The sequence below is a fragment of the Molothrus aeneus genome, chromosome Z (genome assembly GCF_037042795.1).
Source record: "Molothrus aeneus isolate 106 chromosome Z, BPBGC_Maene_1.0, whole genome shotgun sequence".
Lineage (NCBI taxonomy): Eukaryota > Metazoa > Chordata > Aves > Passeriformes > Icteridae > Molothrus > Molothrus aeneus.
Genome location: NC_089680.1, coordinates 27,593,268 through 27,620,669, shown reverse-complemented (window position 1 = coordinate 27,620,669; position 27,402 = coordinate 27,593,268). Strand labels below are relative to the sequence as shown.

The following is a 27,402-nucleotide window of genomic DNA, read 5'->3' as shown; positions in this document are numbered from 1 at the left end:
TCGATTGCTTAAGGAAAGTGACAGTGCATAAAAGCAAATTTTCAGCTTTGTAAGCTGCGGCAAGGTACAGTGGAAACTTTTTGAGGATTTTCCAAATGAATTTATATAGCTATTCTTATGCTTGACAGTAAAGAGGTGAGTAACACCATCAGAGGCTTCTCTGTACTGATCTGGTTGTTGTTTCTGTTTAGAGGTTTGCCAAGGAGAGTAACTGAAGTTTTTTTGCTTGAAGAGCATGTGTGACTTAGTGCTGAGGATATTTTTGCCTTTCAAAAAAGACAAAATCTAAAAATTTTACACGGCTAATTAACTAAATGTGGTAATTGGAGAGTCTTTTTTGTCAGGTTTCTTCATATCCTCAAGTGGAGCCTGCATTTGGGGAATGATAAGGATGTTGTGTAAATTTAGAATAAGACCTCAGTGGTGTAGGTTATTAAGTCTCTGAAAATGCTTTGAAAATCAGTTGTTATCTAAACAGTATGAATTTTTGAAGAAACTAGTTCATAAGATGGTTTTCAAAGCTGTATTGTTGCTTATATACCTGGTTACTCTATTCATGTCTTTCTGGCATTTTTAAAAGCTATCTATCTCCTTTTCTATAGCCTGATGGTTTATAGGTGCCATAAATTACCTCATCAGTGGACATTTTCTTCCTGATTCAATGACTGAAGATTACTATGTACAAAGGTTTTGAACTTCAAACTCTGCAAGGGTAATAAATGAGGTGTACAGTGAATTAACTTACTAGGTAATTTGTGCTCAGCATTAAGCTTCTGCTGAACTTTACCATTGTGGTTTTCCCTGTAAGATTTTAGGATTGTTTGAAAAATATATTTTTCAAACTAGATTAGCTGAAGAACTTTTATTAACCATTATGGCACTTTTATTAACCATTGGAACCGTATGGAACTTTTATTAACCATTATGGCACTTGCAAACTCTTGATGGTGGTTCAAGATGTTTTAACCTTTTAATTAAAGGGAAACACAGGTTGGATATCAGGAAAAACTTTTTTTACAGAAAGAGTGATAAAGTACTGGAATGGTCTGCCCAGGGAGGTGGTGGAGTCACCATTCCTGGATGCGTTGAAAAAAGATGTGGCACTCAATGCCATGGTTTAGTTAGGGCATGGATTGGATTCAATGACCTTAAAGGTCTCTTCCAACCCAGTGATTTTGTGGTTCTGTAACTGTTGTCAAGAAATCTTTGCAACTGAAATCATTTAGTAAACCATTTAGCCTTTTTATATGTATAGTTGATCAATGCTAGCTAGCTGTTTCTTAAACTGCAGAAATGTGCTACTACCTAATTGTGTTGTAAAGGCTATATATACTAAGAACTACTTTTCTAAGCACTTATTCTTCACAGTTGTTACCATAAACTCACTTTAATTTTGTTGGTGCAGCTGTTGCCAATCTGTATGAATACATCTCTGCATCCAGTCAGATGTATTTAATCCTCAACTGGTGGCTGCCTGGAGTGTGTGGTGGAGAGATGCAGGTTTAAGGAGTGAAAAGATGCTAGATGCATGAAAACCAAATCTCACAGGTGATGATACAGGCTTTTTGAATCAGGTATAAAAAAAATGAAGTCCTCAGCTTTTCAGTGTGAATGTTAACTGAACTGTTCACATGAACCATTGTAAAATGGTTAGGAAAAATTGTGTAATTGTGCTAATGCCAAGATAATGGCTGTTGTCAGTTTTTTTCCTTCTTGACTTCAAGAAGAACAACTTGTTGATGATGTAAATTGTTTTAGAAACATTGCCCTGCTTTTGTCATATAAATATTGCAATTAATAGCTGAAGCATCATGATTTTTAATCTTCTTCTTGTCCCTTCCTTCCCACTCTAAGTACTACTGAAGAAGTAATTTTATCAGGAACAGCTAAGAAGATCATAGCCCAAAAGTAGTATAAAAATATTTTACCTTGTTTGTATCAAACAATTGTTCTAGAAATAATTTTTAAGTGTCTGCAGTCTTTCTTATTTTTTTCAGTGAAATGTCTCCATTGCTTCTCATTACTTGCGTGGTTTAGCTAGTGAGAATGGATGCTACTGCCTTGTTTGTTGTTTGGTTGGTTTTTTAAGTAATACATTGTTTGCCATTAGCCACAGTATTTTTTGAAGTACTGTATTTTTTTTACTGTGAGAGCATTTCTGAATTTTTCTAAACTATTATCCAACAATATCTGCCAACTATATTACTATGATTACCCCAAATAGTACAGTGGAAACTTAAATATGAATTTAATGCTAATTCTGTCTCCAAGCTAGAATTCTCCATTACTAAGCAGAAAGCAGTGGACATTATTTTAAAGTACTAGAACAGACTTAAATATAATATGTGTTGTGTATCTTAATTGCAATTATAAAGAAACTCCCTAATTACAGGCTTTCAGATTCTGCTATAATTAACTTCTTAAGTTTTCTTAGATACTTTTGGTAGCAGTGACAAATTTGTCTGTGCATCATGTTGTATGACTTAACTTCTGTGCAGTTAGTGGAGGCCATAAATGTGCACCTAGAAAAATTAGCTGGCTGGTGTCCTGTTTCCTCCCTGGACTTCCCACCATTTCAGATAACAAATTCTTCCTACCAGAAGAGGCTGTCTGACTCTGCTTTTGCATGGTGCTGCCTCTTTCTTGAATTTAGGATGCTTTAAAGTTTGGTGTGTTGGGGCTTTTAAAAACCGCATCCCTAATCTTTCCATGTTTCAGTTTTTCTTGGGTTGCAGATTTTCCTCAGTTCTGAGTTTTAAGAGATTTATTCACAGGCTTTGTTACATTAACAGATGCTATGCAAATAGCAATGATTATATTTGATTTAACATGCAGCCGGTCAGTCGCTGGAATGTATTCCTCTCAATTCTTGTGCAAAACTTCAAGTTTGGCTGTAGCCATAGCAGATGCTGATGTGGCAACCCAGACCAAACATTCTTTCCTGCTTCAGTCATCTGTGTGCATTCTTCGTTTAAAGGTCAAAGGAACTCAGCCAGTAAGGCTGACTCATGCAGATGTGGACTGTATGAACACGGTGTACTTTTGGTAGCACCTCCTTTGCACCCATACTAGGGGTTTCTTTTTGAATTGATAAATTAGACAAAATCATAGGCAATGAGTTGAAATAGTGGCATTTTTGGAATTTCAGTCAAGGTGATGTACCTCAACTCTGTGTGGATTGTCCTTTTGCAAGGTGGATAAAAGAAGCCTTTTTGGGACAGTAATGATAGTGCCCCAGTGGAAAAGATAAAGTACCACAGATGGTGACCAATTCACTAAAACTAGCTTATGAAACTGAAAATATTCAAATATTCTTGCAAGCTATTTTTTTATCAAAGGTGTTGAAGGGAAAGAAAGCCAGCCTACGTGGAGACTTGAAATTTTTCTTCCTGGAAAACATGTCTTTTAAACCATGTTGTTACCATTCTGGCTTTGTAGTTTGTGCTGTGTAGAAACATTGAGTTTACTCTTGGTTATGTACTTCAGTCAGTTAAAACAGACATGTTAAGTTGTGTCTTATACCTACCTAACAGCAACATTTCTGCATTACTCAACCCTTTCATCTCAGTTTTAGTCACTTGCTTGCACAATTCAGTTGTACCACTGATTGTTGATAAACCAGAGTAATTTCATCTAGTTTGGGAGTATACTCTCTGGAACTGTATGTTCACATGTGTTGAAAAGCCTATCTCCAAACATCTGGGGTTTTGTACATTTTAAAAAATACCACAACAACCCCACCATGCTAGTATTATTAAAAAAAGAAATTACTGCTTTTTTCAGGGTTCCTGTCAGTCCATGACAGCTAGCTTACATGAAGGCCTAGATCTTTCCTAAGACAGCTGCCTTCTACAATTAATTTTTGTTCAAAATGCAAACCAAACATTCTAATTATTAAAATTTATACAAGTTGCAAATCTTTTGGTGGTAGATAACTAACCTTAAAATAATTTTTTCTCATTTTTCGATGTAATTCTTCACAGCCACCATAGTTTTGTTCTGAAAAAATGATACTACTTCCATCTGCTAAATCCAGATTGACAAAAGTTACCTTGGTCTTACCTTAGCTGGCATATATCTTTGTCCTTGCTACACAAGGAAAGGTATAGTGCCCATCGAAGAATAACAGATATGAATATAGCATTGCTATAAAATGGTAATGAATTAAGGAACTTGGTATCTACTGAGATAAACAAGACAGGGAAGAGATTGATGCATCCTTGTGCTGTCAAACTTCTCTAAAGCTGCATCTGCTTTGGTTTCTGCCATGTCTTAGGCAGTTACACTTGCTACCCTGATGTAAATTAAAATAAATGTTCTGTCAATTAAAATACAGATTAAGATTACATGAATCTCTGTGCTTCTCTATTGTTTCTGACTATTGAAGTTACTACAGATTCTAATTCTACTAATTCTTCTTGTCTGCAATGCCTGCTGCATTCATAGTTTGCTTTGCTTACTAGCATAATGCTCATTAGATAAATAAGCTGAATGACATGATACTTATGACTGTAGGTCAGTTTTCATTAAAAAAAAGTTTAAAAAGCACATGGCATGTCTGATAACACAGATAAATAAGGAATACTTTAATGCTGTGTAGTAATGTATAATGATGTTGTGACATAATCAATGGAATGTGAAATTTAAAATGAGGAAGACAAAAACAAGATGCTTTCTACATCTAGAAGTTGATACTTTGTAATGGTTTGTTTAAAGGGATGGAATCAGTGTTCAGTCAGCTCTTCTTAGTAGGTCTTAGGTTAAAAACTAGTTAATTTGCTTCAGGGAGAAATATTCCTATGAAATACTGTGATAGATGTCTACTTATAATTTATATTATAAACATTGATCTGGCAAAAGGAATGGAAGAAACCTAAACATTTTGAAGTCTGTAATTTTGAAGTCTGTAATGCATCTTGAAAAATAATAAATTGGAGATACTTAAGAATTCAGGAATTTAATTACTGTAAATAGTTGAGTAACAATTTATTAAATCAGATTTTTCACTGATACATATCCCTTATTTTAGGAGTATTAAGGCAGGCCACACAGCTATTGTAATGTTCATTCTCTATTCATTGTCTTATTTTGTCTATGTATTAGACTAAGCTTTTAGCATCAGACTTACATCCTAGATATTCAGTGCTGCTTGTGGGGGTGTGGGTGTATACATATATACACACACATATAAATATGGGGAAAAAAAGACCACAGGAATGTAAGTCCGTAACTCTTGCGTCTTTTGAAGGACAACCTGTTTCAATTAAAACATTTCTCTTGTATTTTAGAGGAAGCCCTCACCTGAAGGGAACCCCACATTATAAGGAAGAGCAATGTGCTCCTTCATTAAATCTAGAAATGAAGAAAGTGCTGGACTTGCAAGCCTCTATCACAAGGTATGCTCATTAATTGGGTCTTGAGAATTTTTCCATATGTATCAATGCTTTTTAAAAAGTGAAGGGAAAACTGGATGGAAGAAAAGGCTTCTAGTAAGTTTTTACGCTTATTAATACTAATGACTAGTATTAGTAAGTTACTATTAGCAGCTAGTAAGTCTGAGGAGGTGAAAAAGTCAATTGCTGTTTAAGAATTCTTTCTGTGCTTGGCTATACTGATATTTCCAGCATACAGAAGTATATAGTATGCTCAGTATTACTGTGTATTACTATAAATGAGTTTGTCCTTCAGCTCCAAGTGTGTATTAGAGATTTCATGGAGGCATTGGTCAGTTAGAGAAAAACTGTATGCAGGATTTCAGCATTTCTCCAGATGCCTGCAGAGGGTCCACATTTGTCCTTTTTCTTTGCCTCTTGCTTTTTTGTGGTGATGGCCTGTCCTATAAAGAAATTTTGAACATGATAAATAAGTATGCGTGAAAAGTTGCTGAAACTTCATAGCGTTGGAGGAGGGGGAAAGTAACAAAGTGAAGTTTGGGAAGAGGCTCCTTAGGACAAAATGGCTGTTGGAAGACATGCAGTATATACTGGAAAAAGCTTTGTATGCAAGTAGATTAACAGTAGTTGTCAGGAGTTTGGAAATGTTTAAGAAAGGATTTAGAAGGAGTCTAATTTCCTTCACCAGTTCATTCCAACCACAGATTAAAATGTATTGGGAATTATTTACAGCCTAGGCAGTATTGTTAATTTTCTGGGATAGATGAATAATTGATTGTTGTCAGCAATGTCTTATGGTTAGTCAAAAGTATTGAAAAGATCTTCAGCAGTTAGTATCCCAGTTAAGCAATTACTCTAACAGTACAGACCTGTTCATGAACAGTGATTGCTGGAGAGAAGTTGAGGTGTATACCATATTTTGTCAGCCTGGTAAATGTTTGTAACTTTACAATGCAGTTGCTGGTACAAGAGGCAGCAATACAGTGTTCATGATATTAATTGATACTTCTGTGACATTGATTTAATATGAAGTGTTTTTAGGGATTAACAAATATCTTTTATTAGTTTGCAGTCCATGTTAGAAGATCTACTTGTGGCTACTGCTGATGGATTTCTCCATCTCATTCACTGGGATGGGATGACCAATGGGAGGAAGGCCATCAACCTATGTACAGTTCCATTTTCTGTAGATCTGCAGTCTTCCCGAGGTAGGTTTTAGGGATTCTATTGGTTATAACAGTTACCTCTTAGTGACATACCATCTGACATAAAATATTTTCTCTGTTCTTAAGCAGAGATGGGAAAATTTTGCCATTTGTAAATGGGAATGAAATAGCCTGTTTAAATCGGGTTTTCTCATTGAAGTAATAAGTAAATATCTGAAATGTCTGTTAGTTTGCAATATTTCTGTGTTCACTTATTTTTAAATTGCTCATACTTTCTCAGCAGGTTCACTTATGGGATTTGAAGATGTTTACATCAGAGATATGGAATACTGTGCCACGCTTGATGGCTTTGCTGTTGTTTTTAATGATGGCAGAGTTGGTTTCATTACACCGATGTCAAGTAGATTCACTGCTGAGGTGTGTTTCCTTTAGCATTTCTACCATGCACAATAACTGTGTTTTCCTTGGTTTCTGCATTTCAGTCGGCTTTTTACTTTACATTCTGTTCAGCTACAAAGAAACTAAAATTTAACATCTGCTTAAGAGATGACATAAGAACAAGGCTGCATTTTGTAGCATAATTTGAGCTAGATTTTTATAGAGTTGGTACCAGTGGGAGGCCATAATTGATAATAACTTCCATTTATTCATTGAAATTGTCGTTACAGACTGTGTCTTATTGTGTCAGACCAACAGCCTTCCTGTTAGAAGTTACAAGTGGGATGACAGGAAGTGGTATCTCCTAAGTACTATGTCTAGGTCTTAGTTCTTATCAAGTCTGTCTCTTTCTCATAGTGACAAGCATACTTCAGAATTTCTTTTACAGGAATCTTTTCCAAGTTTTCTCACCTGTAATTCAGCCTAAAAACTATTACATTTTGTTGTTAAATATCTGTGTTTTAGCTACAGAATACTGAAAAGAATAGATCTATATCAGATTCCTTTACCCACTTAAAACACTTGTGATCTCAGCTGTTGCAGATGGAAACTTACTTTTATGTTTTTCTTTCTTTCTTCATTCTTAGTACCATCTACCATTTTTTTCCCTAGACAGTGTTAGGAACTTTTTTGCCTTACAGGTATTGACTTATTTTGTTATTAATAAGTTTTTCTTACATACTGTTATCTCTCTCTAATTTATATTAAGAAGAATGAAACCAGTTTTGCATTTACTGGATTTTATTTGTTTGAGCCATGTCATTTGGTCTCGACATGAATAGAAATGTTGAGATCATAAAGGTCAACTTGCAGATGTGTAATATGGTGGACATGGATAGAAGCTGACTGCTATTAATAAAAGCACTGTTTAACAAAAATCTTCTGAATTCCTTTCTCTACAGCAGCTCCATGGTGTTTGGGCACAAGATGTAGTTGATGGAACTTGTGTGGCAGTGAATAATAAATACAGGCTAATGGCGTTTGGATGTGCCAAGTAAGTTTTTTAAGGCTGGTTCAGAGCAGGGGGAGATTGTTTCATTATAAATCTGAATTAGTAGTTACTTCTTACTAAGTTGGGTTGCAAGAACTGTAAAGATGAAAATAATCAGTCTGCCTGGAGATAACATAATGTGCTGTCAAGGAGTCAGGAGAGAGGTGGAAAGAAATGGTTGCTTGGTTGAACTACAATTGAGATTCATGTTTGCTGTTCACGTCTGGGGAAAAAAATTTGAAAGATGGCTTGACCAGTAGCAAGGATTGGAAAGTGCTGCAATCCCAGCTAATCTCAAAGCAGGATTATAAAGTGAGTTTTAAGTAGTTAGTCATAGTAATATTGGACAAGAATCAGCACTTGGCACTCAACTGAGAAGATGCTCTGTGCAGTTATGATTTGGTCAAGAAAAATATTGCCTGTTAGAGTAACTGTGAATATTTGTAAATTAAATCTTGCAGAAGTGCTTTTAGTTGTGGTATTTTGCATACTGCTGCTTCAGGTCCCCCCTGTGTAATACTGCTTAAGCTGGCCTTGGAGTGCAGCCTTTTATTTTCTTTGATTGTATTTTACATAGGTTTCGTTTTATAACATTTTTAAAAATCTGTTTTATTTTTCATCTGTCCTCTTAAGAACCAGTATTCTTGTTTGTAGTAACAATACAGTGTGTTGGTGTTTTCTCAGAAACAGGAATAGTTACTTTGATTAACTGATCATAGTATGCCTTAGTACATCCCTGATGAAACTTTGGCACTGAGTAACTACTGCCTTCCCTCATGGATTGTCTGGCAGTTGGAAGCCATAAATGTATGTGGACTGTATGTACATATGTATCTTAGGAGAATGAAGTCTTTCCAGTACATGAATTATTCTAGGGCTGGTGGTTTGGGTCCTCTGATGCCTTCTGGAAAACATCTTAGAAATTTGTTTCACAAAGTTCTTTGACTATAATTTGATTCAACTGTTTGAATCTCTGTTCTAGATAAATTTGTTACTGGTGAGAGAAATAGCATCTTTTCTTAGCCTCTTGAAACTGGTAAGAAATCCAAATGGTCCATAGTCTAAAGCATGTGTAATGTCTTCCAGTGGCTCTGTGCAGGTTTATACAATAGATACCACCACTGGCGCCATGCAGTTTTCTCATAAATTGGAACTGACACCAAAACAATATCCTGGTGAGCTACTTTTATTGCTAGAATTTTCCAGCTGCTTTTAGGGTATACTCTATTTTTTATCATTGGCTAGTTAACCTCTGTTTGTTTGCATAATCACTGATGTGAATAGTATTTACTCCTGTCTGTTTATAGTAATTAACTCTTGTGTCTTTGCACTTTTAGCGGCTTGCTTTTTAATTAACTCTTGGATGTGTTTTGTGTATGTGAGGGTTCGGGTGGGTGGTTTGTGTTTTTGTGGGGTTTTTAACTAATTCTTAGTCTTGAAATTAATTTTCAATAACCTCAGGAAATTAAAGGTTATTGCCAAAACTGATAATGAGTATAATAGAACTGTGAATTAATTTGAAGTGACTGATATACAGAGTACAGAAAAAATACTGAGTACTGCAGCTTTCTTCCTGCACTGCCGTGTATTTTTTCATGTAGTATTCTGTGCTTGAGAGTAAGGAGCATATGAAGTAGGTAAATTGCATCCTCAACTGAAAATGTGTGTGTCTATTGGTTTTCAGTTAAAAAACAAATCCATAAATAAGTTTTACAGTTGTGTTAAGTGCCTCTATTGTCTGAAAAATTATTTTATTAGAATTGTGGTTCTGTGGTTGTCTTATAGCAGTGTACTTCTGGCATGTTTTCCTGTATTATTAGTTTCTTATGAAACCAAGCATGCATTGGAAAGAAACTGTTTTTTGTTTGCTACTTATTCACTTTGAGAGGGTCAGTTTGATAAATGCATCAGTTAATTGAAAAATCAAATATTTACTTCCATATATTTTTGTTTATACTTTTCCAGTGAAACCAGTTGAAGGACTTTCACTGTTTTCACTTACTTTGTTGTCTACTTTTAAACAGATATTTGGAATAAAACAGGACCCGTTAAACTAATCAGATGGTCACCTGATAGCTGTGTTGTGATGGTGACCTGGGAATGTGGAGGTTTGTCCTTATGGAGTGTTTTTGGTGCTCAGCTTATCTGTACTTTAGGAGGCGATTTTGCGTGAGTATTTTTAATGACATTGTAAAGAGATTATTAGAAGTGTTTGTTTTTATAATTAAAAGAATTTAAGTAGAAATTAATTCACCGAATTAGCTTTTTAAAATTCTCTTTTTCCTTTATGATTTCTTAGATATTGAGATATCTTGGAAAATATTTAGGAGGGGATCATTTAAATATAAAGAAAAATATATTATTTTTATTTTATAATGGTCTTTTTGTCTGTAAAAGAAAATTACCCTAGAAGTAAGCTTGAGCAAGCAAATATTAAAATTCCCTCAGTGCCTGTATTTCAAATAGTTTATGCTAGACATCTGACAGTTGCATTGCCTTTTCTGTAGTATCGTGGATCAAACAAGCTGTACCATTTGAGATGAGGTTCAATGTAGAACCATATGAAAACACAAGATAGGAATTTAATTTATTATTCTGATGAAGTCATTTGCAAACTCAGACTTGTTCTGTTCTGTTTTTAAGGTATCAATCTGATGGTGCCAAAAAGGACCCTCTAAAAATCCGTTCCATGGTAAGCAGGAATGTAAAAACACTGTAGTAGGATGACTCTTAATGTTTTTAATTGTTTTTAGTATAACAGATTTTCAGAAAATCAAACTTTCTTTTGCCTAATTAGTTTTCATAGTATGATGAAATGTTTTATTGAAGGACAAGAGGACAACTGATGAATTTTTTTCATGAAGTATGCATGACATGCCTTTTCTTGCCTTTGCTTTTAATATTAAGAATGAACACTTGTGATTTTTTTCTTAATTTTGCTTTTTTATCTGGTCTGTATTTCAAAGTGCAGTCAGACACAGATCAACATTAATTGTAGACTCCCTTATTTCTCTAAATTTACTAGCTGGCCTTTGACACTTAAAGTAACTTTACTAAGATTATTAATTCCAGAGAAACTGGAACTGAACTGCTTTTTTTTAATACAAACTAGTTAACATTAAATCCAATCCTGCTAGTCTGTAAAAATAAATAAATAGAATAAATTGGAATAAATTTTAAATTAGAACAAATTTCAGACACAGTCTACAAGGCCTCATACAAACCATGATGAATTTTTTGTAGTATTTCTAAAACAATTTGGTTTATTCATCATGACATAGTTGCTATGAAGATTGGCAACTCTAAACATGCATCCCAAGTGAAGGTACATATATGCAATGACAGTACCTTTTAAATTTACCTCTTAAAAAATTTCAAAAATTGAAATTCTGATATAATTGAATTTGATGAGCAGCAGCCATTGTAATTTTGGAAATCAGGATTGTTTCATACCTGGCTCTTTGTTTGAATTTTTGTTTGTTGCCCTAAACTGCGAACTAAGCAGTCTTCATTACTTATGTGGGTGTCTTTGCACAGTTACGCTTCATTTAATCATTACTTTTTTAACATAAGACAGGAAATTATTCAAGCTAGATTCTTACTGTACCTTGTGGATTTTACTGTTTGATTCTTATAATAATATGGTTTAGAACAACAAAATGTGTGGATTTTTTCCAGGCTCATGTATATCATAAGATCAGTTGCAATCAGTTTCTGTAGTTCTTGTTTTATGAGAATATATAGTATTACATTTATATATGTATATGTAGTGTTGGGCTGGTAATTTTATTATTGTTATTCTTTTACCTTCAGACCTGGGGATCAGAAGGGTATCATCTCTGGGTTATTGATGGGAGTTCTTCTTCAAACCTGAAACTTGAAAGAAATGCAAATAATGAAGCTCAGCAGTTTGGTATTCTGCAGTTTCAGTTCATCAAGAGTGCACTCACTGTTAATCCTTGTATGGTAAGTTTTTTTGTTGATAAATATATCCTTGTTTTAGATCATACTTCCAGTTTTGGGTGACCTCTGAGTTGTTCTCTCAGGTTTAAGTCTGTTCTGCAGCCATTAGAGTTGTCTTTCTTTTTTGTCATAGAGCCTTTAAAATGGTACTGTGAAAATATTGCTATGCAATATTTCATATTGTTTACCTAGAATCTCTTAATATATTCATCATGTAAATATAAATACATAATTATATGTATTTATACATTTATATGTATTTATAATACATATAAATACATACAAATAAACCTTTGTTTTCTGTATGTGGAATTCAAAGTTGCTTTTTTTTCTTTTGTTTTGTTTTTGTTTGGTTTTAATATAGAGTAACCAGGAGCAAGTCCTCCTTCAAGGAGAAGATCGCTTATATTTGAACTGTGGAGATGCAGCACAGACTCAGAGTCCCAGAAATACTTTGGCACACTCTGAACATAACCACACCAGGGAAAGAGGCCCATTTTCAGATGGCAGTTTAGATTCTCAGGGTTTAAGCACTTTACTAGGACACCGGCATTGGCATGTTGTACAGGTAATTGATCCTGGTTGCCCGTATGTGCTTCGTGCTTGCAAGAGTTTGTAGGAATAGAATATGCGGCTGATCTCCTCACTCTCTGCCGGACCTTTTTACTCTGGTATGAGATCATTGCCTTTTTATTGTCGCTGGGGGTTTGCCATGGTGCAGCTTTTTCTCATTGACAAAAGGTAAAACAGTGTTGGTCCTATCAGCCTTGTGAGTATGAGTTTGCCTCCTAGCCAATAAATACAGTCTTAAAAGCTTTTATGACTTTGGGAAGGAGTAGTTAATTACTTTCCTGGGCTTTGAAAGAGAGAATAAGTGCAACACACAAGAAATAATTTAGGTGTTTGTTTTTTTATTTATGCAAAATGCTTTAAAATATATTCAGCTGATGTATATAGTCTTCTGACTCCATCTGTATTTTCAAACATAAAAAATGGCATCTATTTAAGCATATAACTAAAACTTCGCAATATCAGACTTTCAAAGAAGAAATTGTTTCCAGGGTAGTAATGGGACTTCTATTTCTACTGTAATATAAATAAAATAGATAAATATCTTTTAATCTGTAATTCTAATGTGTATTCTTTGATGGTTGAATTGGTGACACTTTTAAAACAGATTTCTGAAGGATCCCCAGTATTTTGTTCTTCACATAGCACATGAATCAGTAGTATTAAAAAGTATTTGATTCTAGGCATATCAGGCAGGTTCTAGATACTGCTGAATTTCCACTTTAGCTGGCCAAGTAGCTCTTCTGTCTTCTAAAACTGGTGTAGGAAGGAGATATCTTTGTTCTGTGGTAAAAGTAAAGCTGAAACAATCAGAATTACGGTGCAGAGCAGCATATCCATGAAAAAGGACAGTGCCTAGGTCTCAAGAGTACCTACCTTCCTTGTGTCAGATTGGAGAATGGAGTTCTAGGCTGATTTTGTATCATCCCATGTGACGTGAAGAATACCAAATTGAGATTGATCTGACGTATTCCAGTAAGGTCCTCTCATAGGAAGGCTTTTGGATATGCTGGTGTGTATTTGTGACAGGATTAGAAATTTCATCCTTATACTGAAAGTCCTCTCTGAAGACTGTATTTATCAAAATCTTTATGTTCCTTTGAAATATTCTCTTAGAGAGGGAAGTAGCTGGGAGGAGAGATGAGCAAATTGTGACTATTAATCTGTAATATAATATTAATTGGTGTGTGTTGCTAATGCATTTCGATGTTTTGTGTATTCAAAACAGGGTAACATTTAGGCATCAATAACTTTTGGTGTGTGGGCTGTAATTGTATTTAAAAACAAATTTCCAACATTAAATACCTTCATGATAGTGTTTTGAAAAGAAACTGACATTGTCCAAATTGCTGTAGGATGTGGCAATTAATCGGTACTTTAATGGTAGTTGGTATAGTCATGTGGTTTTCATTTTCTCTTTTTTTTTTTAGATTCATAGTACATATCTAGAGAGCAACTGGCCTATAAGGGTGAGTTATTTTAAGAATATGTTCATGCTTATTTAAAAATATTGGAGGGTTATCCTTAGGATTGGCTGAACTCTGAAAATGAAATAATTAATTTACATTACAGAGAGAAAACTGTGTTAGTAAAGTATGAAACGTGAAGATACTTTACACGTTTTGAGTCTGATGTTGTTGCCTTGTGGTGCATATTTGGATAGGATATATAGTTTAAATAAGTTCCCATCTGAGGTTCTGGCGGCTTTTATTTCTTTTTTACAGTTTTCAGCTATTGACAAGCTTGGACAGAATGTAGCTGTTGTTGGCAAGTTTGGTTTTGCACATTATTCTTTACTCACCAAAAAATGGAAGCTGTTTGGAAACATTACCCAGGTGAGAGGTTATGGAATTTTATTCTGGTGCACAGGGAAGATGTTATTTGTTGGGATGTGAGACTTGGAGAAAATTAAAGAGTATCATTTTCAAGTAAACAGCCTGTAGACACACTTGGGATTAGGGTTGCTGGTTATACATGTGTTTCTCATAAAGTGTCTGAAACACAGGTCTTGTGGTTTTGACACACTTAATTTGTGTCTGAATATTAGCAGAGTGTTCCAATTTTGCATGCATATAGTCAGTCACTTAATTCCATTTGTTTTATCTGAGAGTTCATGTGATGTAGCTTTGGATGTAAAGCTTATAAATTCAGGCTAGAAACACAATTGAGAGAGTCCAGGGATGCCAGTAGCATGAAGAACTCTGGAACTATATTTTGTAGGATGAGGTTTGTCCTTCACATACTACTCTTTAGTACTTTGGTTATTTTAAACATTAAGAACTTCTTATTCATAGTCTTGCCACTAAGCATAAAGCTTACAGAGATCATGCATGACTTTAAGAAATTACCCATATAATGTATATGTCTGTGTGTGTAAGTGTATAAAAATACATACCTATATGTCATCTGCTTGCTTTTTTCTTTTCAGGAGCAAACTATGATGGTAACAGGTGGCTTAGCCTGGTGGAATGACTTCATTGTTCTTGCATGTTATAATTTAAATGATCACCAGGAAGAGGTGCGATACTTTTCTTCAAAGTAAACATATAATGATTAAAATATCTGATCTGTATGACAGTATTATTATAAACATGAAATTTATTGTGATATTGTGAACATGTTTATACATGATAAACTTTGGTGGCTTTTGGTTATATTCAGAGTTTATATATTAATATATAAGTAATTCTTTGCAGAAAATTTTTGTTGTTGTTATTAAAAACTGTTTACTGCTGACTACAGTGAATCTACTCGTTGTTCTGAAAACTTTGTGACACTTTTGCATATTAGCATGAAGTGTGTTCTGAGATACCTGTTTACAGTATTTTGGGAGAATTTTGCAAGCTTTTAAACTATATGGGCAGAGGAGATTTACTTACTCTTTGCTTTTTAAAACTGGTGAATAAAGTTCCTTCCTTATGATTGTGTTCAGTACTTCAGCTTTGGCTGTACTGTGCTTTAACTGCTTTGGTTATAATAATAAAATGGATGCAAAGGATAAAATACTTGATGAAACAAAAACTCAGTAGTGTGTCTTGGTAGAAATTCTTGACAACCATTCCACAATAAAGAAAATAATCAAAAGTGGAATTAATATTACCTTCCTGGTAAACAGAACATGTTTACAAACTACTCCTTTTCCTTTTAGCTGAGAATCTACCTGCGAACGTCTAACCTTGACAACGCGTTTGCTCACATCACCAAAGTGCAGGCAAACACGTTACTACTGAGTGTCTTCCGGGACATTGTGATATTGTTCAGAGCAGATTGTTCCATTTGCCTTTACAGTATTGAGAGACGGTCTGAGGGGTGAGTGTCACTATTTGAATGCTTTTGCAGTAAGGTACCTGTAGACCTGCTCTCAGTCTGAGTAAAATCCTACAGTAATACAAAGGTATTTGATAACTGGTGGAGTCAGATTTTTAAAATACGGAGTGGTGTTATCTTTATGCACAAGTTCATGAGTGTTTTCATTTGCACGCATACTGATAGGCCCATGCAAGGTAGAGGTAGGTAGTGGCTGATGTATGCACATTTCCAGCTGTCTGAACAAACATGTTCATAAATTGTAGGAACTTGAAAACTGAATATGAATAGGACAAAAAGGGACTAAAAGACATCCACATATTTGAATATTTTAAAATAAAAACATGTTTCTAATATTAGAAGCACTAATTAGTGAAGGGAAGGTGGCAGCAGGCTTGCAAAGATGAAAAGGTTTGGTCTTGGTGAGGTGTTGAGGAATTGTTTTAGTACAAAAGGAGTAGCAATGTGAAATATGCCAGGTGCTTTCAGACAATTAAGATTAGTGAATCTAAGGAGGAGATAAAGATTCAGAGATGGGGGGTTTAAGTCCCTATGTAGGTGATTTTTCTTACAGTAATGGTATCATCTTTTTAGCAAGAGGGGACCTTTTTGTGGTAGAAAAAAGCAAGTTGTTGATGAACTTCAGAGAAAAATATTTTTAATGCTTTTAAAAAAGCTCCCAACGGAACCCGAACCTGGAAACTGTCTCATTGAAGAGTCAATAGAGTCATATTCTGAAGTATCTGATGTTGTCTTCTATCAATGCATAGCTGTATTTCCCAAAGTATCAAGATCAGTAACCCATTTTAGGTTTGTTTGGTAACTTTATATAGAGTAGGTATGTGGGCATTTCTACTTATTCCTGATTAAAGGAATGTCATTTGTTTCATAGAGTAAATTGTTTGCTAAGGGTAAGTTGCTTATTTTTGTTAGGTTTACTTCAAGGTAGTTATTTCATGTTAAGTACTGTTGTAAAATTTCTAAGTGTAGTCATTTTCCTTTCAGTCTTAATCCTACTGCCAGTATCCAAATTCTTCAAGAAGTATCCATGTCTCGGTACATTCCTCATCCTTTTCTTGTAGTGTCTGTTACCTTGACATCAGTGAGAACAGAGACTGGCATCACCTTGAAGATGCCTCAGCAGGTAACAGATCTCAAAATTTGATAGAATTGGTGCCTGAATTTGTTAGCTTACTCCTTAAAGATTACCTGGCTGATAAATCAGTCATGAATCAGTGACTCTTCTATATGGTAAAATCCAGAATGTGCTTTTTCTGATGTTCACTATATAGACATGTTATGTGGGAATTGGGGATGAGGGGGTGGATAGAGACCTAAGAGTTTAGATTTTATTTCGTACCTTCTCTTCTTAACTTGAAAAGTTTGAGACCAAGTTTTGGTGAACAAATTAAATTTAACTCTATCAAGGGTATGTTGCTCTATCATGTATTAACCGTCAAAATCCAGAACAATCCATGGCATTAGGAATTACCTTTCTTGCAACAACATGTCCATTACTCAAAGAATAAATAGAAAAAATGAAAAGATGGCATATTGGCCCTATGAGGCACTCTTTGTAAATTCTGCAACAGCCAAACAATGACTTAAGATGTGAAGATCCCTGTCTTAACCTTCAGAATTTTGTCAGGGCACTGAAAGCACATGCGAAGAGAACTTGGATTTTTGTCGTAAATCAAAACGGAGTAGACTTAACTGAGCAGAATAGTTTGCTTTCTTGACACACCTTAAACAATTTTTCTCTAACTGCAGCTAAATAAAAGTTCAAGATGCTGTACAACTGTGGCTCAGCTCTTTTTGGCTCAGCTCTTGGGTTGTGTACCAATGTTGTCTTTGCAGTCAGATACTGGCAATCATACTGTGATAATACTGATAAGAATACAGACTTTTATTTTTCTTAGAATGCTGGTGGATTGCCCATTTTAAGACACATGGTTGGAAAAAGTCCATATTAAACACATGGAATGAGTTTGCTGAATAAGAAACCTTCCAGTATTTACTCCTTTGCACAAGAACTTGTTCTTGATTTTTCTGAGTCCTTCTATATTGAATTCAGCTGTTAGTCATCTCTGTAAAGTGGAACATTTAATTTACATTTTTTCTGGGTTTTTAATGTGGTTATGAGTAAAATTATAATTCAAAAAGCTTAAATAATTTGCATAATATTCTTTCTATCCTTAGGCTTGTGAAGCTGAAAGTATTATGCTTAACTTAGCAGGACAACTTATCATGTTGCAAAGGGATCGATCTGGACCCCAGATACGAGATAAAGATAATAATCCTAATCAAAGAAAGCATGTGAGTAAATGTATGTGGAGTACTGTGTATGGCTTCAAAGATGGCAGTGATGGAAGAAGCTGTGCAAGAGAGTGGTCCAGACATAAAGAAAATAAGACCATCAGCAAGGCAGTATTTGTGCTTACTGACAGAATTGTTGGCTGGAAGTATATGAGCATTTGCTTGTGTTCGCTAGTTATATTGAAATAAAATAGACAAGTTTTAAGATTAAAGATACTGCCAAAAATTTCATATGCACCAATAACAGAAAATCTCTAGTCTGTCCAGAACGGTTTTGTATGTTTATGGAACATTATCATTTTTTGCAGAGTACATTTACAGAGTTCTTGGCAATAACAACAATACAAATCAATTACTGAACTTTCAATTCTTCTGAGCTGATGAAAACCAATTCTATTTGAAACAAGCACATTGGGAGACTGAAATTTGGAAAATTCAGATAAAGATTTGTCAATTCTAGGTTGGACTTGGGGGCTAACTGAAGAAGCAGAGAACAGGTTTTTATTTTTCACCTTTATTCTTATATCTCTGCTTCCTGACTAACTATTAAGGAGGTTACAAAAAGAAATGTCTTGAGTTAATAGTTATAGGTATTAAGTGGTGTTTTGTCACATGCTAGGATGCAGATAAGAGAGAAGCAGATTTGTTTCTTCTATGTTAGAAGAATAACATGTTTGAAGACAATACTTAGCTGAAAAATTGAGTTCTTGTGAATAGGGTAAAAATAAAAGGAATAATGGATACTGATTTTTTTTTTTTCATTTTAAATAGCTGCCTTTTTGTGCTCCAGTTGTCCTAGCCCAGTCTGTTGAAAATGTATGGACTACTTGCAGGATTAACAAACAGAAACGCCACTTACTGGAGGCTCTGTGGCTCAGCTGTGGTGGGGCAGGTATGAAAGTCTGGCTTCCCCTGTTTCCCAGAGATCATCGAAAACCGCATTCCTTTCTGTCAAGACGGATCATGCTGCCTTTCCACATCAACATATACCCATTGGCTGTTTTGTTTGAAGATGCCTTGGTTCTTGGTGCTGTTAATGACACTGTGCTCTATGACTGTTTATACACTCAAACCAGTGCTAGAGAACACTTAGAGGTTCTCTTTCCGTTCTCCATTGTTGAGAGAACCTCTCAGATCTACCTCCATCACATTTTACGCCAGCTCTTGGTTAGGAACCTCGGTGAACAAGCCTTGCTTTTGGCCCACTCCTGTGCCACATTACCATACTTCCCTCATGTACTAGAACTGATGCTTCATGAAGTGCTGGAAGAAGAAGCTACCTCGCGGGAACCCATTCCCGACCCTCTCCTTCCCACTGTGGCGAAGTTCATTACAGAATTCCCCCTCTTCCTGCAGACAGTTGTTCATTGTGCTAGGAAGACAGAATATGCCCTGTGGAATTACCTTTTTGCTGCTGTTGGAAACCCGAAGGACTTATTTGAAGAGTGCTTAATGGCCCAGGACTTGGACACAGCTGCCTCTTACCTTATTATCCTACAGGTAACAGCACCAGATATATTGCAAGAGTACTGATATTTACTAATATTGCAGTATTTTAAAAAAAAAGTAATATCAAAGTTGTGCATGTTCAACAGATCTTTAATGTAACAGTTTTCTGTTGATATTATGTCCAGTTATGAAGGGTGGTAAGATCATGCAGTGTAAGTAGTTAGTTTACTGTTTTAAATGGGAAAATTATAGCATGAAATTTATTGTTTATAATCTTTGGTATACTCGAATGTGAAGTAGTGTGACTTGACTTAATAGAACTTCAGATCTTCTATAGTAAAACAAAATCACTTAATTATGCTTTGTTTCTTGCAGAATATGGAAGTTCCAGCAGTTAGCAGACAACACGCTACTCTCCTATTTAATACTGCCTTAGAGCAGGGAAAGTGGGATCTCTGTCGTCATATGATTAGATTTCTTAAAGCCATTGGCTCTGGAGAAACAGAAACACCCCCAACTACACCAACAACTCAGGTTTGTGATGAGAAAAGTAAATACTGAGCATCATGCCTTGTATGATTAATCTTCATATTATATATAATGTTTGGTACTTTCAGTGTATGTTTTGGTTTTCTTGCTTTTAGGAACCTAGTTCAAGTAGTGGTTTTGAATTCTTCAGGCACCGCAGCATTAGTTTATCCCAATCAGCGGAGAATCTCCATAGCAAATTTAATCTGACAAAGACTCTGAGTATGCCCTCTGGCCCGTCTGGAAAAAGGTAATGTCTTCTCATTCCCCACTTTATTAGGTAGAGGACTAACTTCTTACTAATTTAAGTTATAGGAATAAATTATTTGATAGATTTGTCATAATCTCCTTCCACATTTTTTGCATTTATAATTTCACAACTTTTGTACTGTTTGTGTCTCATAACATTCTTGGGAAAATATATTCTCACACATGTAAATACATGTATGTATGTTTGTATGTATGCACAGGTATGCTTACATAGATATTGCTGACCCAAAGACTCTGAAACCACTGGATGTGGTACATATTACATGTGTAGTAATTTAAGTAGCTAGTGAGATCACGTGCCTCATATTTAAAGGACCTGTTTTTCTGAAAAATGCATTTTGAACTGCTCACAGTTCACAGCATCACAGTGTACTGCTCTGCTGCCGTGCACATCTTGATCTGGCACTGTGTTTCCAAGCTACAAATAGAACCTTTTATGCCTTGGGGTGAACCCCTCTAAAGCTGCTGTGTACCGACTTGATATTGATAGGTATTACAGTTCAGAAGTAGGATTGAACTGAAATTATTATCTTTGCTTTGGCGTTTTTCCCCATCCTGATTTCTAAAACCATCCTAGTATAAATTCTGAATTTAGGAATTTTTAATAGAGAGTACTGTCTTAAAGGTTTGGATAGGAAGGGCTGTGGGCCAATACTTGACTATTTCTCTAAACTTTGCAATGTCATCTGCCTTTTATCTCCTACTTTACTTTTTTCTGCATTGCTAATAGTTTAATGTTCTATAAAAACTGCTGCTGTTGTAACTTAAATCCTTTATTTCACCTACCTGTTGAGGCAGTGGGATCTTTTAGAGAATATAAACAGCAAGGAACTAGGGAAACTGCTTCTGCTGTTATATAGAAAGCTCCCCTTTTACTACTCTGGTGACTTGATGTTCTGCAGTTGTGGCCTTTGTGACTCAGCTTTATCAGTGTTCACTTGGCTGTTCTGTGCTGTGTGTGTAGGTGGAGTAAAGACAGTGACTGTGCTGAGAACATGTATATTGACATGATGCTCTGGCGGCATGCTCGGCGTCTGCTGGAGGAAATCAAGCTGAAAGACCTTGGCTGCTTTGCTGCACAGTTGGGCTTTGAGCTGATCGGCTGGTTGTGCAAGGAGCGAGCCAGAGCTGCCCGTGTGGAGGATTTTGTGTGTGCTTTGAAAAAGCTACACAAGGATTTCCTCTGGCCATTTCCAGTTATACCAGCTTCATCCATTAATTCACCTTTCAAGAATGGAAAGTACAAGACAGGTACAGTAGCATCTGAGTTTGATATATTTCAAACTCAGATTTCCGTCCTGCAATGCTACATCTGTGAATCTCTGTTCTGGTCTGTTCTGCCTCTGTTTAGCCAAGATAAGAACAGGCTGAGGCTTGCCACCTGCACAGCTTTCTCACAGAGAGTGTATTTTTTTAAGAGATTCTGTTTAGCATAGACAGTACCTCTCCTGCTTTCTCAGGTGTACTGAATTGGACATCACTGTAGATGTTGAACTCAACATGGACATTGCTTCAGTGTAAATTCTGCTGCAGAAAATAACTAAAATCAATATTCTTTTGTAGTCTCTTGATGAGCTTTTGATTAACTTCTTAAAAAATAAATAGTAATGTTCCTAATGTTTGAAATTTACTTTGTTAGACAGTAAGAACTTAGAAGACTTCTAAGCCTCCTTTATGTTACTGATCTCTCAGTTCACTACCTTACCTCCTTACGGCAAAGTTGACATTTGCTACCTTATCTCCATATGGCAAGGCTGACATTGCTGCCAAGTCTTCCTCTTTTTAGTAACAGCATCATTATTTACTTCTGTTGATGCTAACACTTTATTACATCATGCTTCTTTTATGCCAGTGCTCTCATAAAAAGCTAGTTAGAAATTCCTGAAATGCCTAAACTTGCTGCATTCCCTTGAATTTCATTGGTCCCCTTAATATTGACTTAGATGGAAATTTTAGCTTCCTGAAATGCCAGGAGAGAACTGTCTAAATTTCCTTCTGGATACTTGCATGATTTTTCTATGGTGTGTTTTGATTTTTCTAGCTGTGGGGGAACAACTACTAAAATCTCAGTCTACAGACACCTTTGTAAACATGGAAATGGACACAGGGATTTCAAACACACCTCGCAGTCGTAGCTGGCTTGGTACTATCAGCTCTTCTCAGAGAGAGATTGATACTGTTTCATCCCATGGACCACACATGCAAGATGCATTCCTTTCTCCTTTGCTAAGTAAAGGTTAGTCACTCTTCCTTCTATCTGCTCATTGGAAGAATGTGAAGTGTGTGCTTATATTTTGATATTTGTGTGTCACTGTTGTATTGTCCCTTCTCAACTACTGATAAGAAAAATTCAGGAAAAAAAAAGAAAGGACTTATTGAAAAGTGAATCAAATTTTTTACAGCAGAAAGGTAATGGCCATGTTGTACATCTCTAAGGACATGAAGTTGAATATGGAATATTTGCTGAAGTTTCTATCTGTGGTGATAACTTGAAGTTCAATATTTTTTCAGTCTGGATAGGAAGAGTGTCCTACGTTGTGGTTTTTTGTTTCCTTGTCTCTTGCATAAATCAGCCTCTTGCAGGTGTTGGAACAGCTCTAATTGCATGAACTTTGTGCTTTTGGGTTTTCTAAGAATATTAGATATATCACTTATTGAGGAAGTTGAGGAAATTAGAGATCCATATAGTTGTATTTTTTCCTAAGGCTTTATGTAAATTGCTTTATAAAAGGTGCAATGTATGACGAGCTTACTAAAATAGAAATTGTACTTTGTATGTATTTTTTCTGAACACAAAAGGATATGGGAAAAGTTTGTCAGACCATTGTATTCTTTTTAAAATTTTGTATACTTCTTCTTGTCCTTGAGCATAGAGCGTTTTCAACAGTATCTAAATCATGTGATTTCCACTCCATTAGGGCAAAGATCTAAGTACATAGTGTGAGCTACAGTTTTTTTTCTTAATTTTTACAACTGTAGAGCCTTCTCTTCTGTGAGATTCAGAGCATTTGGAGATGTTTTCTGTCTGCTTGAGCACGGTCTCATTTTATTTTCACTCCTGTTTCTCTTGTTTTTTAAATCTGGAGACTGCAAGAAAATAGTTACCTCTTTTCATTGCATTGACTTTACTGCTGTCTGCCACTACTGGTCTTTATATAAATAGGTATATGTGGGGGTTTTTTTCTGAGCTGGATGAAGACCTTTGAGTTCAATGGACTTTGCTACACAGTTTGAAGCAGTTTATTTCTAAAGAAACGAAATTAATAGCCTTCAAAACATTGCAAGCTGAATTCTAATAAAAATTTCATAAATTACTAATCCGGCACTGGTATTTATGGGCAAGAATATAATCAAATAACCTTTTGACTTCCTAAACTTTTTCCAAGAAAAGATGCATATGCTTTAATATGGAAATAGTTCTCAAGAGTAGGTGCCTTCATGACTCACCACTGTAATGTTTTTAGCTTTGTTACTGTTCCTCTGAAAATTCTGTTACTGCATGTGCTCTTCATGTTTTTACTGGAAATACTTCTTTTTGTATTTTGTGCTGGTAAATATTTACATTACAAAACATGTGAAATCTTCATGGTTTTGTATGAAGAAAATAATTTTATATTGAAACTTCATTTTAACAAAATTTAAAGTTAAATAAGCAGAATTTTAGACAGACTGTAACCCTTCCTGGACTTAATTCTATGACTATAGTATGCAAGATGCTGTATTGGTGCTTTTATGATGATTGCCAGCAGATACTAGGATGCCTTACTGATAATAATTCTCCTGAATTATTTTTACTGGATAGAAAAGCTATTGCATTCCTGCAACATTAGTTCTACCATCCAGTGTGACAAGAAGAATGCTGAAGCGGGATGGACAATATGCCTGAAGTAACTGTGATGCACCGTAAAGCATTACTGTTTGTCAATTTTTATAGGAAGTAGTTCAGAAATTCTGAGTCTTACTAAAGTAAGTAGTTTCTTTTTTCCCTTATGTTTCTGAGTGTTTTTGATAGGTGATGAATGCAGCATTGGTTCAGCAACGGACCTGACTGAAACAAGTTCTATGGTGGATGGAGACTGGACCATGGTGGATGAAAACTTCTCCAGTCTAAGTTTAACTCAGTCAGAGCTTGAGCAGCTCTCTCTAGAGCTGGCCAGTAAAGGGCCACACAAGTCACAGGTGCAGCTGCGGTAAGTAATGACACCTTTGAGACTGAGAATTGCTGGCTTGCAGCATTTGGACAAAGAAACAATCTGCACAATCACACTGCAATTTTTGTCTTGGGAGTAGAAAAATAAACAGCCTTTCTCTCCATATAGGTATTTGCTACATATCTTCATGGAAGCAGGATGTCTGGATTGGTGTGTTGTCATAGGCCTTATTCTCAGAGAATCTTCAGTTATCAGCCAGGTTTTCAGTATCATGCAGTCCTCTGATATTGATGGAGAAATCTGTCAGAATATTAAGACTGGCCTAGATGCTGTTGACAAGTGGGCTTCTACAGATTGGTAAGTGTTACTTTCTATCTTCATTTTCATTTGAGCTGTAGATATTTTGTTACCTAAAAAGTAACAAAAGTTATTATCTTTTCCTTATCTCAAACCTCACTTTAGAGAGTTGTGATCAAACTGGGAAAAAAAACCCCAAAACACAAACCAAACCAAAACAAACCCAGAGCTTTCCAACTTTTATTATTTGATCAGGGTTGCCTTTTTCTCTTTATTTATAAACATTTCTGCTTTTCAGGTACATGACAGAAGTACTAATTTTAATTCATTTATGGTGTTTCATCCCATTCTCTTCCTAGCCCTGGGTACAAGCCATTTCTAAGTATCATCAAACCACAGATCCAGAAACTAAATGAAATAGTAGAAGAGCAAGTACAACCAGAAGCATTTCAGCCAGTGAATCCTTCTAAGGTTCCTGAACAAGCGAACCCAAGAGCTGAGGAAAGCAGGACTTCATCTAGCCATGGCACTAATCCTCAGAGTGATGCTGGAAGCAGCAATGCAAGCAGACATGAAGAGGACAAGGCTAAGACAGAGGATGAGGATTCATTCCAAGAAGGCAGTTATGACTGTGTTGTGTCTTAAATGGAAGGTGAACAACTTCCATTTGTTCAGGTGTGAAAGGAAGCAAACCAGCTCTTAGATCTGCTTCTGTGTTTTGGATTTGAACTCTCTTTTTAATTTTGTTTGTTTTGGTTTTTTAATATTTCAGTCTTTGAAATTTTTAGTGGGGATAACTAAACACCAGTTTCATCAAATAATTTCAAAAGGAGGCATGACTCTTTTTTGATGCAACGGCCAGACTGCAGCTTTACATTTTGATACTTTAAATAGTGTTGGAGAGTGAACACACATGGAGACAGATTCAGCCTGTGTTCATCAGTACCTTTACGTCACCAACACGTTCTGAAGAAACTACTTATATCTTGCTTGAGTTTAAAAGGCGAACAGGGGATTAAATATAAAAACTGTTTTCTTTGCAGCTTGCCTGCCTAATAAATGTCTGATCAATGCAGTTCAGATTGGTTTGATACCGATATTTTGTATTAAAGGACTGTAAAATATATTGTATGTTTTTGTGAATAATCTTGTACAAATACTCAAGACTGTACCATATTTGGAGGTACCTATGTGTGTTTGCATGTTTCTAGATGACTAGCAAAGTTAAAGCAGAGTTGCACTTCTTTCTGGATGAGGCATACTTTACTGACCTAACACTGACACAAGGTGGCTTACCTGTTTTTTTACTGCCACTTAACAGATCTTGTAGTTGGGTTAAGGGACTGCTGAAGGTTATTTATTTAATTGTAAATTCTTTTCTGATAAATGGATTTTTAAAATGTAAATAATCATCATATACTCTTGCTATGGAAAACTAGTTTAACAGCTCATACTTAAACATTTTTCAAACATTTTATAGTATGCATACTTCTAACTAAGACATATTTAACTTTCATACAACGTTATGAAAACCTGGCTGCAGAAGTCTGTTGCTTTGAGGTACTTATTTTTTCTAGCTGCTGTCCCTATGTAATAACTACCTGTAACAGTATTAATTTAGATATTAGCTTGTTTGTACTGTGCAATCTGAACAAAAATGCAACATTACTCATTTTATACACGATAAACTAGTTTATTTTTTATAACATCATTTGATTACTGACATGGACCAAACTAGTCATCCTATGGTAGTTACAGCATCTGTTGCTTTTCTAGTGTAGTTACTAAATGCACATCCATTTAAACTCTGAAATTAAGACTATTCACAATTAAGTTTTAAATGAATTGTGGTTTCATCATCTTTATTTCCTTTGTAGATAAGATCAAGTGCTTTAAAATGTACAGATATTAAACTGTTGCTTTAGAATGGCTTTTCTAAGCCAATACAACCAGTACAAGTGCAATAATTGCGAGTATTACGTGGAAAGCTGGAGCTATTAATGAATGCAACTTGAACTTCATTTTAAGAGTTGAAACTTGAGACTGAAGTTAGAGGAAAGAAACTCAGTCTGAGTCCCAGCATTAAGCTTATTCTGCATTGTAGCTACTGGTTACAGATAATGTCTATCATACCTACAAGCCTCTTGTGACCTGACGTCAAAATTCATTATTGTTTTAAGGGGATAATACTTAAAGCTTTTTTTATGATAAAGAAACCTGCTTAATCTATGTTAAAAGAAATAAAAACTGTGCTTCAAGTTAATATTTTTCTGTGGTTCTGTGGTAATGATGTAAGCCAAGCCCATCCTGGTCAGCGTTCTGCTGTTCAGGTTTTGGATCTGTGCAAGTAAAACATACATTAACTGATATATTAACATTCTTAATATTCATATCTTACTACTGTGCTACTGTTGTTTAGCAGGTAAATCTTTTTAGTTGTGAAATTTTAGAAGTTTGTACTTCTTTAGTAGTAATTATCTCTATGCAAATCTTACATGCTAATTTTGTATTTTGATTTCACTGCTGTTATACTTGTAATTAAAAGACAAATATATTCAACTTTA

General features: G+C 35.3%; 1 protein-coding gene across 1 annotated transcript in view; it reads left to right on the top strand.

Moving 5' to 3' along the window:
* RIC1 (RIC1 homolog, RAB6A GEF complex partner 1) overlaps nucleotides 1–27,402 on the top strand; it is a 46,334-nt gene extending 18,932 nt beyond the window's left edge. Inside the window, exons 4-26 of the mRNA XM_066569468.1 lie at nucleotides 5,289–5,396; nucleotides 6,459–6,601; nucleotides 6,840–6,976; nucleotides 7,900–7,991; nucleotides 9,075–9,163; nucleotides 10,013–10,157; nucleotides 10,632–10,680; nucleotides 11,802–11,954; nucleotides 12,316–12,519; nucleotides 13,952–13,990; nucleotides 14,246–14,356; nucleotides 14,950–15,039; nucleotides 15,670–15,830; nucleotides 16,833–16,971; nucleotides 18,027–18,143; nucleotides 18,915–19,643; nucleotides 19,968–20,126; nucleotides 20,237–20,370; nucleotides 21,355–21,641; nucleotides 22,432–22,626; nucleotides 24,403–24,580; nucleotides 24,710–24,898; nucleotides 25,198–27,402. Coding sequence (XP_066425565.1) covers nucleotides 5,289–5,396; nucleotides 6,459–6,601; nucleotides 6,840–6,976; nucleotides 7,900–7,991; nucleotides 9,075–9,163; nucleotides 10,013–10,157; nucleotides 10,632–10,680; nucleotides 11,802–11,954; nucleotides 12,316–12,519; nucleotides 13,952–13,990; nucleotides 14,246–14,356; nucleotides 14,950–15,039; nucleotides 15,670–15,830; nucleotides 16,833–16,971; nucleotides 18,027–18,143; nucleotides 18,915–19,643; nucleotides 19,968–20,126; nucleotides 20,237–20,370; nucleotides 21,355–21,641; nucleotides 22,432–22,626; nucleotides 24,403–24,580; nucleotides 24,710–24,898; nucleotides 25,198–25,483 — 3,934 coding nt within the window. The 3' untranslated portion in view covers nucleotides 25,484–27,402. The remainder of the gene's footprint in view (nucleotides 1–5,288; nucleotides 5,397–6,458; nucleotides 6,602–6,839; nucleotides 6,977–7,899; nucleotides 7,992–9,074; nucleotides 9,164–10,012; nucleotides 10,158–10,631; nucleotides 10,681–11,801; nucleotides 11,955–12,315; nucleotides 12,520–13,951; nucleotides 13,991–14,245; nucleotides 14,357–14,949; nucleotides 15,040–15,669; nucleotides 15,831–16,832; nucleotides 16,972–18,026; nucleotides 18,144–18,914; nucleotides 19,644–19,967; nucleotides 20,127–20,236; nucleotides 20,371–21,354; nucleotides 21,642–22,431; nucleotides 22,627–24,402; nucleotides 24,581–24,709; nucleotides 24,899–25,197) is intronic.